Source organism: Sarcophilus harrisii, chromosome 1 (genome assembly GCF_902635505.1).
Source record: "Sarcophilus harrisii chromosome 1, mSarHar1.11, whole genome shotgun sequence".
In the NCBI taxonomy this organism is placed as follows: domain Eukaryota; kingdom Metazoa; phylum Chordata; class Mammalia; order Dasyuromorphia; family Dasyuridae; genus Sarcophilus; species Sarcophilus harrisii.
The window spans coordinates 273508757-273522219 of NC_045426.1; the positions used below are offsets into that span (position 1 = coordinate 273508757).

General features: G+C 35.1%; 1 protein-coding gene across 2 annotated transcripts in view; it reads left to right on the top strand.

Moving 5' to 3' along the window:
- The first annotated feature begins 991 nt into the window (after positions 1-991).
- Positions 992-13463, top strand: part of TMC7 (transmembrane channel like 7) — a 59355-nt gene continuing 46883 nt past the window's right edge. For both annotated transcript variants that reach the window (XR_004230273.1, XM_003761427.4), the window contains exon 1: positions 992-1338. Coding sequence is in view for 1 of the 2 variants with exons in the window: in XM_003761427.4 (XP_003761475.2) it covers positions 1035-1338 (304 nt within the window). In the remaining variant the exon portion in view is untranslated. The remainder of the gene's footprint in view (positions 1339-13463) is intronic.

Here is a 13463-nt window from a genome sequence, read left to right on the forward strand (position 1 = left end):
TTTTGGGGTCTCCTTTGAATCCCACCATCTGCACTGATGCTTTTTTGTTGCAGGAAGGATTTCTCAAAGCAGCTCAGGAAAGGCACCATTTTTCTTGTTTAATCTTTTTTTAACTGTAATTAATTAATTTTTTAAATACACATTGGTTTATGAATCTTGTGGGGAGAGAAAAATCAGAAGATGGAAAAATCATGATAGAAAAAAAAAAAACAACCCAGAAAAAATAAGTGAACAGAGCATGTATTGATTTACATTCAATCTCCATCATAGTTTTTTTTTTTTGTTTTTTTTTTTTTTTTTCTGGATGCAGATAGTATTTTCTATTCAAAGTTTATTGGGATTCCAATAAGAAGAAGTAAGTCTTTCATAGTTGATCATGGCACATTCTTACTGTTCCTGTGTACAGTGTATTCCTGGTTCTGTTTCTTTCGCTCATCATCAGTTATGTAAATCTTTCCAAGCGAAAGGTACCATTTTTCTTTCTCTTTGAGAAATTCTTCCATAACTATGGAGGATCCTGGACCGTCTTCTCCCCTAACCCATCTCTTTTTCCGTTCTCCCTGAGATCCCAAAGAACTCAATTCTCTAACCTATAACTATAGCCCCTGGAGAGTTGTGCTGAGCAGGACCATGGGTAAAATGGTATACAATTCCTAGGAATCCCCTACTCAGACATGATCCTTATTCTGTAACATACTTCTCCCTCCGCCCGCCCCCTCCTCCAAGTAAATCCTTCAAGGCTCAGTCACAATGACTCCCAGATACCTGAGGTGAGCAGGATACTCCAGGGAAAGGTAATTTTCTTTTATTGATTGACTAGTAGCCTCTTAAAGCTTGTTGACTGCTTAACCTATGCTACAGAGATTCTAATATTTTTCCTGTATTGTTCTCCTATTCCCATTCCCCAATGTTACCTTTCTTTGCCATGTCTGATGAAAAATCCCTTACCCATTAAGGCACCTCTCACCCCTCACCCCTCCTGCTAACTTGCCCAAACAATCCAGAAATCCCGAACACTTCGGTCTTCAAGACGCATGGCGTTGGCTCGGTGTAGATATACTCCTCCTTCCCCCAAAATAAGAGGCAGCCGAAAGTCAATCCTGGAGTACAGCCCCTCCTCCGAATGCCCAGATCCAGCCAGTGCCCTCCCACCCACTATGACGTCAACGGCCGGAACCTGGAATAGCGGCGGCGGGGAAGCCCGGCTGGGCCGCAGCCCGAGCTGTCTCCTACTTCGCCTCTTTTTTTTTTTCTCTCCTCCATCTCCTCTTTCCCGTCGCGCAGCCATGAGTGATACCAGCTCGGTCAGCCGGCTGAGCTGGAACGGCAACAGAGATGGTAAGCAAGGGGCGTAGGGGAGAACAGGGTCCTGGGCTGCACCCTCGCAGAAAGAAAGAGTCTTGGGAGATTCCCAAAGAAAGAACGGGCAGCTCCCCTCCGACCCAGCAACTGGTTCCCACGCTGGGAAGGGTGAGACTTGCGGAGGGTAGATACTTCTTGAATCGGGAAACTTGGGAAACTGTAGCTTCTTCTCCAACTCTATGCTTGCCTCTTGGGGATTTCAGAAGAGAAGGAAGGAATCTTTCTAGGACTTTGGATCTTCCAGGCATCGGGAAGTTTGGGATCAGTCTTGTAGCCGAACTGTTCCTATCTTCTCCAGGAGCTCATTTCCTGAAAAACTTAACTGGATGAAAATATCCATGTTCAGCTTGGAGCTAGGAGGCAGACAGCGTGGAGTAATTGAAAAGGAAATTGAATTGGGAATTGAGAATGCTAAATTCTCTAGTCGTAAATCTCACACTTAGTCAAAGTGTAATCTCAGACCAGCCACAGACACTGGAACTATTTACCTGTCCTGAAAATCCTCATTTATGAGGAGCGTTTATGTTTTAAGTGCTGTGATGAGGACGTTGACTAGAATGACCAGAGATGACCGACCTGTCCACAAAAAGGATATTTTGGTTTTAGATGGGTCCTTCCTCAATACAAAATCTCGATAATTACGGGAAAGTTTCGGGAAGTTTCTGGGTAGCCACCTAACATTTTAATCTTGCTAGCCAAAATTAGTTACAACAAATGTATCTTGCTCCGTCCTTAACTTGCAAGTTTGTCTCTGCTCGGTACTTGCAAGTTTGTCTCTGCCCGGTAAGAACATTTTCCTTTACATAAACTACTTATTCAAAATGACTAGAGATCGTTGTTAATGGCCAGCAGTTCTGGGCAGCAATGATTGAAAATAGATCCAAATATTGAAACATTCTAAATGACCGAGAAGTCAGTCAACAAGCATTTATTAAAGTGCTTACTGTATGTTAGATACTGTGCTGAACTCTGGAAATAGAAAGAAAAAAACCAGTCCCTTCTTCCTCTTAAAGAATTATGAATTAACATTGTGAAGAGGGAGACAACTGTAAATTACTCCTATGTTGATACAGGATATATTTGGAGCCCACTTTCCAATGAGGGAGAGGAAGTAGACATTAGCATCAGGACAAAGGGAAAGGCCACCTACTGAAGGTGGTTTTTTAGCCAATACTTGAGTCCTGGGTCCCAAAGTTCTGAGATAACTTCGAGCTTTGTTTATTCTGTGTACTACATGGATGTCCTTTGAGATCTAAGGGTTCCAATAAACCACTTTAAGTCTTTTCTGGTTTTTATTATTCCTGTTACTGTTTAGGAAAATTCACTAATTTAATGGTGATTATGTTTTGAGTTCTGGCATCTCCTATGCACTGTGGAAAAAGCCACAAATTTAAACATGATATTTAGATATTAAGAGAGTGGCCTGTCAAAACTTTTTGTCTTTCATTTATTTTAGTACGTAGATTTAGTATTAGTAATTTAGTGGCTATGTAATCATGGACGACTCACCTCTTGATGCTCAATTTTTTCATCTTTAAAATGGGGATAATTATGCATGACCTGTTTCAAAGAATTGGGAGAGAGAGGCAAGGGTAATGGAAAAGTTTTGTAAATCTTAAAATACTATAATGATGTGATATTATTATTAATATTACAAAAATGTTGGCAACTGTAGAACTATATTATTTCTTACATCTTTGAAATCGATTTTATAATGAAATTGATTACCTGTAAAGCTTAACTCTTGGCATATTCTCTGTTATCATTGTCCATATGTGGATGTGGTTGGTTTTTAATATGATTCATTAATGTATTTTGGAAAGAGGAAGACCTGTTTCTTCAGATCTGCTTAGAATGTCCAAGGAATACCAAACCCTTTTGGTTAGGCATCACATATGTTTCTTGTTATTTAAACCCCAAGAGGGTTTGCATTCCTATAAAACAAGCTCCCCAATTTGATTTAGTTATCTGTTTATATCGATTGTCTTTTGGCTTTTCAAAAAAGAAACAAGAGACCAGGCAAGAATTTGTCTGCAGGACTAGGGACCAAAAGGATATTTGGCTGTTCCTGAGAGCTAGGTACAAGCAAAGGCCATTGTTTTAGACATGGAAAATACCTTAAATATATGGTCTTCTAATACATTCCTCTCATTTTCCCCAATGAAGGTCCATAGAGCTTAAATGACTCTCATAAGTAGGATCGGAACACAGTCCTTTGGCCCCATATTTATATCTCTTTTCCACTAAACACACTACTCCTTTCTGCTTGGGCTACAGGAAGTTAAGACCTCTGGATTGAAACTAACAGGATGCAGTTAAAGTTTTTTAATTTTTGTTTCTTATTTCATATTATCTGTATTTTCTAATGTATCCTTCTACCCAGAGAGTCATACTGCAAACAAAAGAATAAAAAAGAGGGAACAGTTTAGGAAAACTAACCATTATATTGGAAAAGTCTGCTATTTTTTATAGTTCCACCCACCTTTGCAAAGAAGCATGGGGTTTAAGCCTTTTATATCCATTCTCTGGGAACTAGCTTAATTATTATAAATTTGGAAGCATTCTGTATTTATTGTTTTGTGGTTGATTTTTTTTTCACTTTTGTTATAATCACTGTGTTCATTGTAACTTTCTACTAATTTCACTTTGCATACATAAGTTCATAGGAATCTCCTTATGCTTCTCTGTTTTCATTATTGTCAAATTTTCATACAACCCAGTCATATTTTGTTAAATTTCTGTACTACAACTTTCGTTTAGAGGTTTCAAATTAGGTTTCAAACTCAATGATACAAACAGAAGGTCAGGTACAGATTGGGGATGAACTGAATGTTCTGTGTGGCCACTAAGTAGGTAAAAGTCAGGAAGAGCCATGTTCAAATCCAACTTCAAACACTGACTAGCTGGGAGACCCTGAATAAGTCATTCTTTGCTTCAATTTCTTCATCAATAAAATAATATAGAATGGCACCCAACTAACAGGGCACTTGTGAGCACCAAATGAGATAATATTTGTAAAGCACTTAACACATTGGTAAACACATAAAAGTTAACCATGAGGATGAGGATGACGGTGTTTGATTTGGTTGGACCTACCAAAACAATTCCTTTATAAATAGAAGACCTGGATGTCCAGTAGGGGTGGTTTGAAAACATCAAGTTCCACAAAAGCCAAGGGCATGATGTTGTGCCAGTGCAAGTGCAATCTTAGGTTGCTTTAATAGAGATACAATGTCCAGAACAAAATCAGCTTAATCTTCTACCCTTCATTGCTTAGGTCATGTCTACGATGTCAGTTCAGTTCTGGATGTCCTAATTTAGAGAAACACGAATTAAATAAAGCATGTCCAGAGGAGAGTGTCCAGGATGACATGGAACTGAAGGGTCAAATGTTAGAAGTCTTAAAAATGTTTTTCTTTTTTTTTCTTCTCAATAGTATTTTATTTTTCCAGTTACAAGTAAATATAGTTTTCAACAATCATTTTTCTTTTTTTATAATTATACCTTTTTTTTTTAAAATAAATGCAAAAATAGTTTTCAGCATTTACCCTTGCAAAATCTTGTTCCATATTTTTCTCCCTTCATCCTCACCTTCCTCCTCCTTTACATAGCAAGTAATCCAATATTGGTGCACTTCCAAACATGTGCAATTCTTCTTAACATATTTCCACATGCTGTGCCAAAAAAAATCAGATCAAGAGGGGGGAAAATGAGAAAAAAACCCAAGCAAACAAAGAACAACAGCCAAGGTGAAAATGCTGTGTATACTGTGATCCACATTCAGTCTTCAAAGTCTTCTCTGGATGTGAATGGCTTTTTCCATCACAAGTCTATTGGAATTGCTTTGAATTAACTCATTTTAACATTTATTTTTGTAAGATTTTGAATTCCAAATTTTTTCTCCCTTCTTCCTTTATCTCTTCTTTCCCCAAGACAGCAAACATTTTTAGGTTAAACATAAGCAATCATTTTAAGCAGATTTCCATATCAGTCATGTGAAAGAAAAATCAGAACAAAAGGAAAAAAAAAAACACAAGAAAGAGAAAGCAAGCAACAATTAAAAAAGGTGGAAATAGCATGCTTCAATCCATTTTTAGTCTTCATAGTTCTCCTTCTGGATGCAGATAACATTTTCCATTCCAAGTCTATTGGAATTGTCTTGGATCACTGCTTAGCTTAGCCTAGAAGAGCTAAATATATCATAATTGATTATCACATAATCTTGTTGTTACTGTGTGCAGTGTTCTCCTGGTTTTGCTCATATCATTCAACACCAGTTCATATTAGTATTTTCATGTTTTTCTAAAATCAACCTCTAATCATTTCTTTTAGAACAATAATATTCCATTATCTTCATATACCATAACTTACTCAGCCATTTTCCAAGTGATGGACATCACTTTCTAGTTCAGTTTCAAGTTCCTTGCCTTTACAAAAAGAGTTGCTATAAACATTTTTGCCCACTTGGGACCTTTTCCTCTCTTTTATGATTTCTTTGGGATACAGGCCCAGTAGTGGCAAAAGGTATACACAGTTTTTCAGCCCTTTGGGTATAGATGGATTAAAATGTTGGAAAGGTCATGAAGTGGTAGATTTATTCTGGCAGAACTATGATGAATAAGAGAAAGTTACAGAGAGTCATATGATGGCAAGCAATGAGTGAAATCTATTTTCTAATGACTTAAAAAAATTTTTGTATGAAAAAACATCAGTTAACAAGTATTTCTGCATTCAAACAAGAATAGAATGAAATAGAGTTTATATAGAAATATCCCAATATAGTTGGATGGTACAGTGAATAGAGCACTGGGCCTAGAGTCAGGAATACTTAGTTCAAATCCAACCTCAGACTCTTAGTAGATGTGTGACTCTGGAAAAGTTATTTAGCTTCCTTTTGCATCAACTTCTTCATTTGTAGGACAGGGATAATAATAGCACCTATGTTCCAGAGTTGTTAGGATCAAATATGAAAATAGTTGCAAATTCTTAAATACAAGTTGTTAAATATGCTTAACTAATTACAGCTTGCCTTTTTTTATAAAGTAAAGAATTTATATTTTAAAAATTACTATCATTTAATTTTTTTCAATTTTATTTTCAGTTTCAAATTCTCTACCTCATTCACCTACTGAAAAGGCAGGAAAAAATAAGTCCCTTTACAAATATATATAGATAGATATACAAAACAAATTTCTATATTAGCTGTGTTGTGAGAACAAAAAATAAGCAAAAAAAAAGTGAAAGAAATAGAAGGAAATATGCTTCAATCTACACTCGAGTATATCAGTTCTCTTTCTGGAGCAGACAGCTTATTTCATGGAACATTGTATTGATCAGAATTACTAAATCTTTCGAAGTTGATTATCTTTATAATGCTGTTATGATTGTATAAAAATGTTCTTCTGGTCCTGCTCAGTTCAGTTTATATCAGTTCTTCCCAGATTTTTCTGAAACCATACCCTTCATCATTTTTTACAGCACAGTAGTGTTTCATCATTTTCAGATACTACAACTTGTTCAAACATTCCCCAGTTGTTGGGCATTCCTTTAGTTTCCAAGTCTTTGCTAACACAAAAAGAGCTGGTATAAAAAATTTTGAAAATATCAGCCCCTACACTGATACATTGTTGGTAGAATTGTGAATACATCCAGCCATTCTGGAGAATGATTTGGAACTATTCTCAAAAAGTTATCAGAATCTGCATATCCTTTGATCCAACAGTGTTACTACTGGGCTTATATCTCAAAGAGATCTTAAAGAAGGGAAAGGGACCCACATGTACAAAAATGTTTGTAGCAGCCCTCTTTGTAGTGGCTAGAAACTGGAAAGTGAGTGGATGCCCATCAATTGGAGAATGGCTGAATAAATTATAGTATATGAATGTTAATGGAATATTATTGTTCTGTAAGAAATGACTAGCAGGATGATTTCAGAAAGGCCTGGAGAGACTTACACGAACTGATGCTGAACAAAATGAGCAGGACGAGGAGATCATTATATACTTCAACATCAATACTATATGATGATCAATTCTGACGTGGTTCTCTTCAACAATGAGATGAACCAAATCAGTTCCATTTGTTCAATAATGAATAGAACCAGCTATACCTAGCAAAAAAACTTTGGGAAATGAGTATGAACCACTACATAGAATTCCCAATCCCTCTATTTTTGTCCACCTGCATTTTTTATTTCCTTCACAGGTTAATTGTACATTATTTCAGAGTCCGATTCTTCTTGTGCAGCAAAATAACTGTATGGACATGTATACATATATTGCATTTAACATATACTTTAACATATTTAACATGTATGAGTCTACCTGTCATCTGGGGGAGGGGGTGGGGGGAAGGATGGAAAAAATTGGAACAAAAGGTTTTGCAATTGTCAATACTGTAAAATTACCCATGCATATATCTTATAATTAAATATATATATATTAATACATATATAATATAATAATATATATATATATATATAAAAGAAAATATAAGCCTCTTTCCTCTTTCTTTGATGTCTTTGCGGTATTAACCTAGGAGTGGCACCACTAGGTCAAAGGATATGTATAGTTCAATAACTTTGGAGAGTAGTTCAAAATTCTTTCCAAAATGCTTGGATTAGTTCACAACTCTATCAATACTATGCTATTGTACCTATTTTCCCATGTCTCCTACAGCATTTGTTATTTTCCTTTTTTGACATTTTACCCAATCTATTGGGTACAAATTGCAGTTCTTTAATTAGTGATTTATAGCAAAGCGGCTAATGACAGTTTTGGTCTCCTGCCCTCCCTTCTCCCCCCCAAAAAAAATTGCCTATTCATATACGTTGATCACTTATCAATTCGGGAATAGCTCCTATTCTTGCAAATCAGTTCTTTATATATTTGAGAAATTAGACCTTTATCAGAGAAAATTATTACAGAGATTTTTGCCCATTTTCCTACTTCCTAATTTTAGCTACATTAGTTTAATTTGCAAAAAAAATTAATTTTATATTATCAAAGTAATCATTTTACTTTTTGTGAATATCTATATCTTGATTAGTCATGAACTATTCGCCTATGCATAAATCTGAAAGGTAATTTTTTTCATGCTTCACTTTTTCTAAATCATGTCCCCATTTTGAATTTATCTTAGTATATGGCATGAAATGTTGGTCTATGCCTAGTTTTTGACAGACTATTTTCCAGTTTTTCCAACTTTTTTTTTTTTGGCAAATACTGAATTATTATACAAGTAATTGGAATCTTTGAGTTTATCAGACACATCAAACATGTGATATACTGAGTAACACCGCTTTTTCTTATCCAATATAAATTTTTTTTTTTGGATGAATACAGTTTTGTAGGATAGATTGAAATAACAGTACTGCTAGTCCTCTTTCCCATTTAAAAAACAGATTCCTTATTGTTATTTTAGATGGATTGAGTCATTTTTTTCTGGTTCTGTAAAGTAATTCTTTGGAAATTTGATTAGTATGAAATTGAAGAAGTAAATTAATTGAGGTATTGCCATTTCTATTATATTGGCTCAGCCTGCCCATGAACAATGATTATTTCTCCATTTTTCTAGATCTGTTTGTATGAAGAATGGTTTGTAATTATTCATGTTCGTATAATTGCTATATATGTGTTAGTAGGAACATTTAAAAATATTTTGTGCTACCTGTAGTTATTTTAAATGGAATTTCTCTTTCTGTCTCTCTGGATTTTGTTGGTAATATGCAGACATGCTAATTAATCATTTTGATTAGCTTTTTAGTTATTCCTAAGAGCTTCCAATGAAGTTTTTAGGGTTTGTTGCAAAGTGTGATAGGTTTGTTTCCTCACTGCCCATACTTATCCTTTAATCTCTTTTTTCTTGATTTAATGCTATTGCAAGCATTTTTAATATAGTATTGAACAGTAATGGTGATAATGGAAATCTTTGCTTTACCTTAGCTTAGAGCCAGGAAGAGCTTATCTAGAGTTCAAATCCACCTTCAAACACTGTATGACACTGGGCAAATTGCTTAAGTTCAGTCTGCATCACTTTGCTCATTTGTAAAATCAGGATAGTGATAGCATTTATCACTTAGAGTGTGAATTAAATAAAATAATATCTATGAGAACTTTGCAAAGCTTAAAATACTAAGTGTTGGCTATTATTATTAATTATATTGATAGTGCTTAGAATATTCACTAGAACATAGAACTTCATACATTTTTTTTAATCACTGAAGAAAATGTACTATCCAAATTTTGACCCATAGGTTAGTTGAAATAGAAGTTTTTTGTTTATTTTCCAAAGCTACAGACTGGAATACAGCAGAATATTATAAATCTAGTCATCTTGGATTATTAACAAAAAAACACAAGCGAAACAACTTTGTTCTGCCTGAAGGGGTGGGGTAGTAGAAAGGAGGAGTTGGAATCCTGAGATTTTAAGAGTAGTGAAGTTTTATGCCATTGGTTAGGAATGAAACTTAATTTTAGGTTTCCAGTTCCTAAATCTATGATCACTAGGGATAATAAGGATATTTTGTCCTTTTTCATATAGATTAAATTAGTACTCCATAATCTAGTTATGGTAAATAAAGTTTAAATTGAAATTCATATTAAGAGCTTGTTTTTGCTCTGAAGTTCTAATTTTTCATGCTTACTTAGTAACTCCACCCATCTGAGTCAATTTTCCACCTCTGAAGCCTTTTAATATTCCTTTGTGTTTAAAGGAAATCTAGCTAGCCATTTTCAACCCTTTTGCAGCCCCATTCTGTTTAAACACTCAAGCAGATGTTTGCCAGTCCCACCGGTTCTCCTTATCTAAGAGGTGATCTTTTTTTTTTTTTTTTTTTGCACTGCTAATTGATCTTTTCTCTTGAACTGGTTTGTGTGTGTTTGAGAGAGAGAGAGAGACAGAGAGAGAGAGACAGAGAGAGAGTCTGGGTGAGAGGTGGGGTATCAGTTTTGCTCAGCAACTGAAGCTCAGTTAGTTCCTTTGTTCTTTTTGTTTATTTCTCTTCTTCCCTCCCTCTTCCCCCAATTAGAAGGAAGAGGATCAAAGAAAAGAAATGTATTTTCATTTTTTGCAATCTTTGTTGTAATCTCATTACTTTTTATAGACCATTGTTTCTATCTGAGGCCCTCCTACATTGAGCACAAGCCAGGTCCACACCGGATTGAGTTCTAAAATTAGTTGTGAGACAAGAGAATTATGACATTATAAAAGTAGTACTTAAGTCTAATTCTGTAATCTATAAAATATGCACATGTAAATTATTGATAATAATCCTTTAATCAATGGCCAGTTATTGAATTGAGTGTGGAAAAAGAAGTGGAGTTACAACCTGTCAGATTGGCTAGAATGACAGGGAAAGATAATGCAGAATGTTGGAGGGGATGTTGGAAAACAGGGACACTGATGCATTGTTGGTGGAATTATGAATACATCCAGCCATTCTGGAGAGCGATTTGAAACTATGCTCAAAAAGTTATCAAACTGTGTATATCCTTTTATCCAGCAGTGTTACTACTGGGCTTATAACCCAAAGAGATACTAAAGAATGGAAAGGGACCTGTATGTACCAAAATGTTTGTGGTAGCCCTGTTTGTTGTAGCCAGAAACTGGAAAATGAATGGATACCCATCAATTGGAGAATGGTTGGGCAAATTGAGGTACATAAATGTTATGGAATATTATTTTTCTGTAAGAAAGACCAGCAGGATGAATACAGAGAGGCTTGGAGAGACTTACATGAACTGATGCTGAGTGAAATGAGCAGAACCAGGAGATCATTATATGTACTTCAACAACGATACTGTATGAGGATGTATTCTGAAGGAACTGGATTTCTTCTACAAAGAGACCTAACTCAGTTTCAATTGATCAATGATGGACAGAAGCAGCTATACCCAAAGAAAGAACACTGGGAAATGAATGTAAACTGTTGGCATTTTTGTTTTTCTTCCCTAGTTATTTTTACCTTCTGAATCCAATTTTTCCTGTGCAACAAGAGAACTGTTCGGTTCTGCACACATATATTGTATCTAGGATATACTGTGACATATTTAACATGTATAGGACTGCTTGCCATCTGGAGGAGGAGGTGGAGGGAGGGAGGGGAAAAGTCGGAACAGAAGTGAGTGCAAGGGATAATGTTGTAAAAAATTACCCAGGCATGGGTTCTATCAACAAAAAGTTACAATTATAAAAAAGAAAAGAAAAGAAAAAGGAATGGAGTGAAGACCAGGGTTTTAAAAATAAAGAGTATAGGAGGAAAAAAAAGGGAAAGCAGAGGGAAAATCTCATTTTCTCCACTTTATTACTCTTATTGCTATTTCTTTAGGTAGTCCTGTATCTTTCATAGCTATTAAAATACTTCAAAGTGCTTATAGCTTGCCTCTTTTTTTTTTTTAAAGAGCTTTCTAACTCTTATCAATCAATCAATAAACATTTTTAAATACCTACTATGTTCCAGGTACTGTGCTAAGTGCTGTGGATACAGAAAAGAAGCAAAAGACAGCTCTCACCTCAAGGAGTTCATAGTTTAATGAGGGAGATAACATGCAAATCAGTATATATAAAATGAACTATATACATGATAAATAGGAAATAATTCACAAGGAAGGTTCTAATATTAAAAGCGGTTAGGGAAAGCTTCCTATAGAAGGTGAGATGTTAGCTGAAACTTAAAGGAAGCTAGAGAGGTCAGTAGATGGAATTAAAAAGGGAAGCAGTTCCAGGAAAGTTCTCACGATCATAGGATCTACTCATCTTCTAGTCTTTGGCTTTTGTATGTGTCATGGACCACTGGTGAGCAATTATATGAATGACTCAAACTCAGGTCATAATCTAATGGGGGAAAAACCATGAAACAAATATTTACAAACAAGCTATGTACAAGATAAATGAGAAATAATTAATAGAAGGAAATGCATTAGAAATAAGAGGATTAGGGAAAGCTTCCTGTAGAAGATGACATTTTAGTTAAGACTTGAAGGAAGACCAAGAAGTTAGTTGGCAGAGTTGAGGAGGGAGATGAATGGGGACTGTCAGATAAAATCCTTGGAGCTGAGAGATGGAGTGTCTTGTTTTGAAATATCTCACAGTGTTAGTTAAACAAAGAATATGTATTGGGGAATAAGGTATTAAAAAAAAAAACAGTAAAGGTAGGAGGGAGCTAGGTTATGAACGGCTTTGAATGTCAAAAAAGCCATTTTGTATTTGCTCCTTGTAAGAAACCACCAAAATTATTGAATGGGTTGGTGTTGTGTGGGTGGTATGTGTGTGACATTCACAATAACTGTCTCAAATTCTCAAGAAAGCTTATCTTCATCCTTTGCCTCTATTTCTCCCCTTCTATTCAGTTCTTAAACTTTGCCCCCCATCTTCAGATTCCAACACTGACCTGAAACTGAAAGGATATCCTAGCTGGTAAATTCTTTTTTTCTTCCTTTTTTTTTTTTTTTTTCCCCCTTAGGTTTTTTAAACTTAAATTTACATTTTTCCTTTTAAATTTTTTTTTTTTTTACTTTTCCTCCTATTATATGTAAAAGCAAATTTAACTTAAAAAAATTTTTTGAGTTCCAAATTCTAATTCTCTCTTTCTCTCCTCCCTAATCCCTGAAGAGGGAAGTAAGCAGTCTGATTACATGTGCAATCATGTGAAACACTTCTGTATTAGTCATTTTATCCAAGAAAACGCAGAAAGAAAAGAAGGAAAGAAAGGAAGATAGTATGCTTTGTCTCTATTCAGATAATAACAGTTCTTTCTCTGAAGGCAGGTAGATTTTTTTTTTCATCATGAATGATTATCTTGAATCACTGTATTGCTGAGTTATTCACAATTTGACATTGTCCAAAATTTCTGTTATTGTGCAGAATGTTCTGGTTGTTCTTCACTTTGTATCAATTCACAAAAGTTTTTCTAGTTTTTTTTTTTTTCTGAAATCATTCTGCCTGAAATTTCTTTTTTAAAAAATTTATTTAGTATTGTGTTTTTCCTCAGTTACATGTAAAATTAAATTTTAACATTTGTTTTCAAAATCTTGAGTTCCAAATTTTCTTCCTTCTTCCTCTCTCTCTCCTGCCTCCCCCATTCCCACCCCAAGGCAAACAAT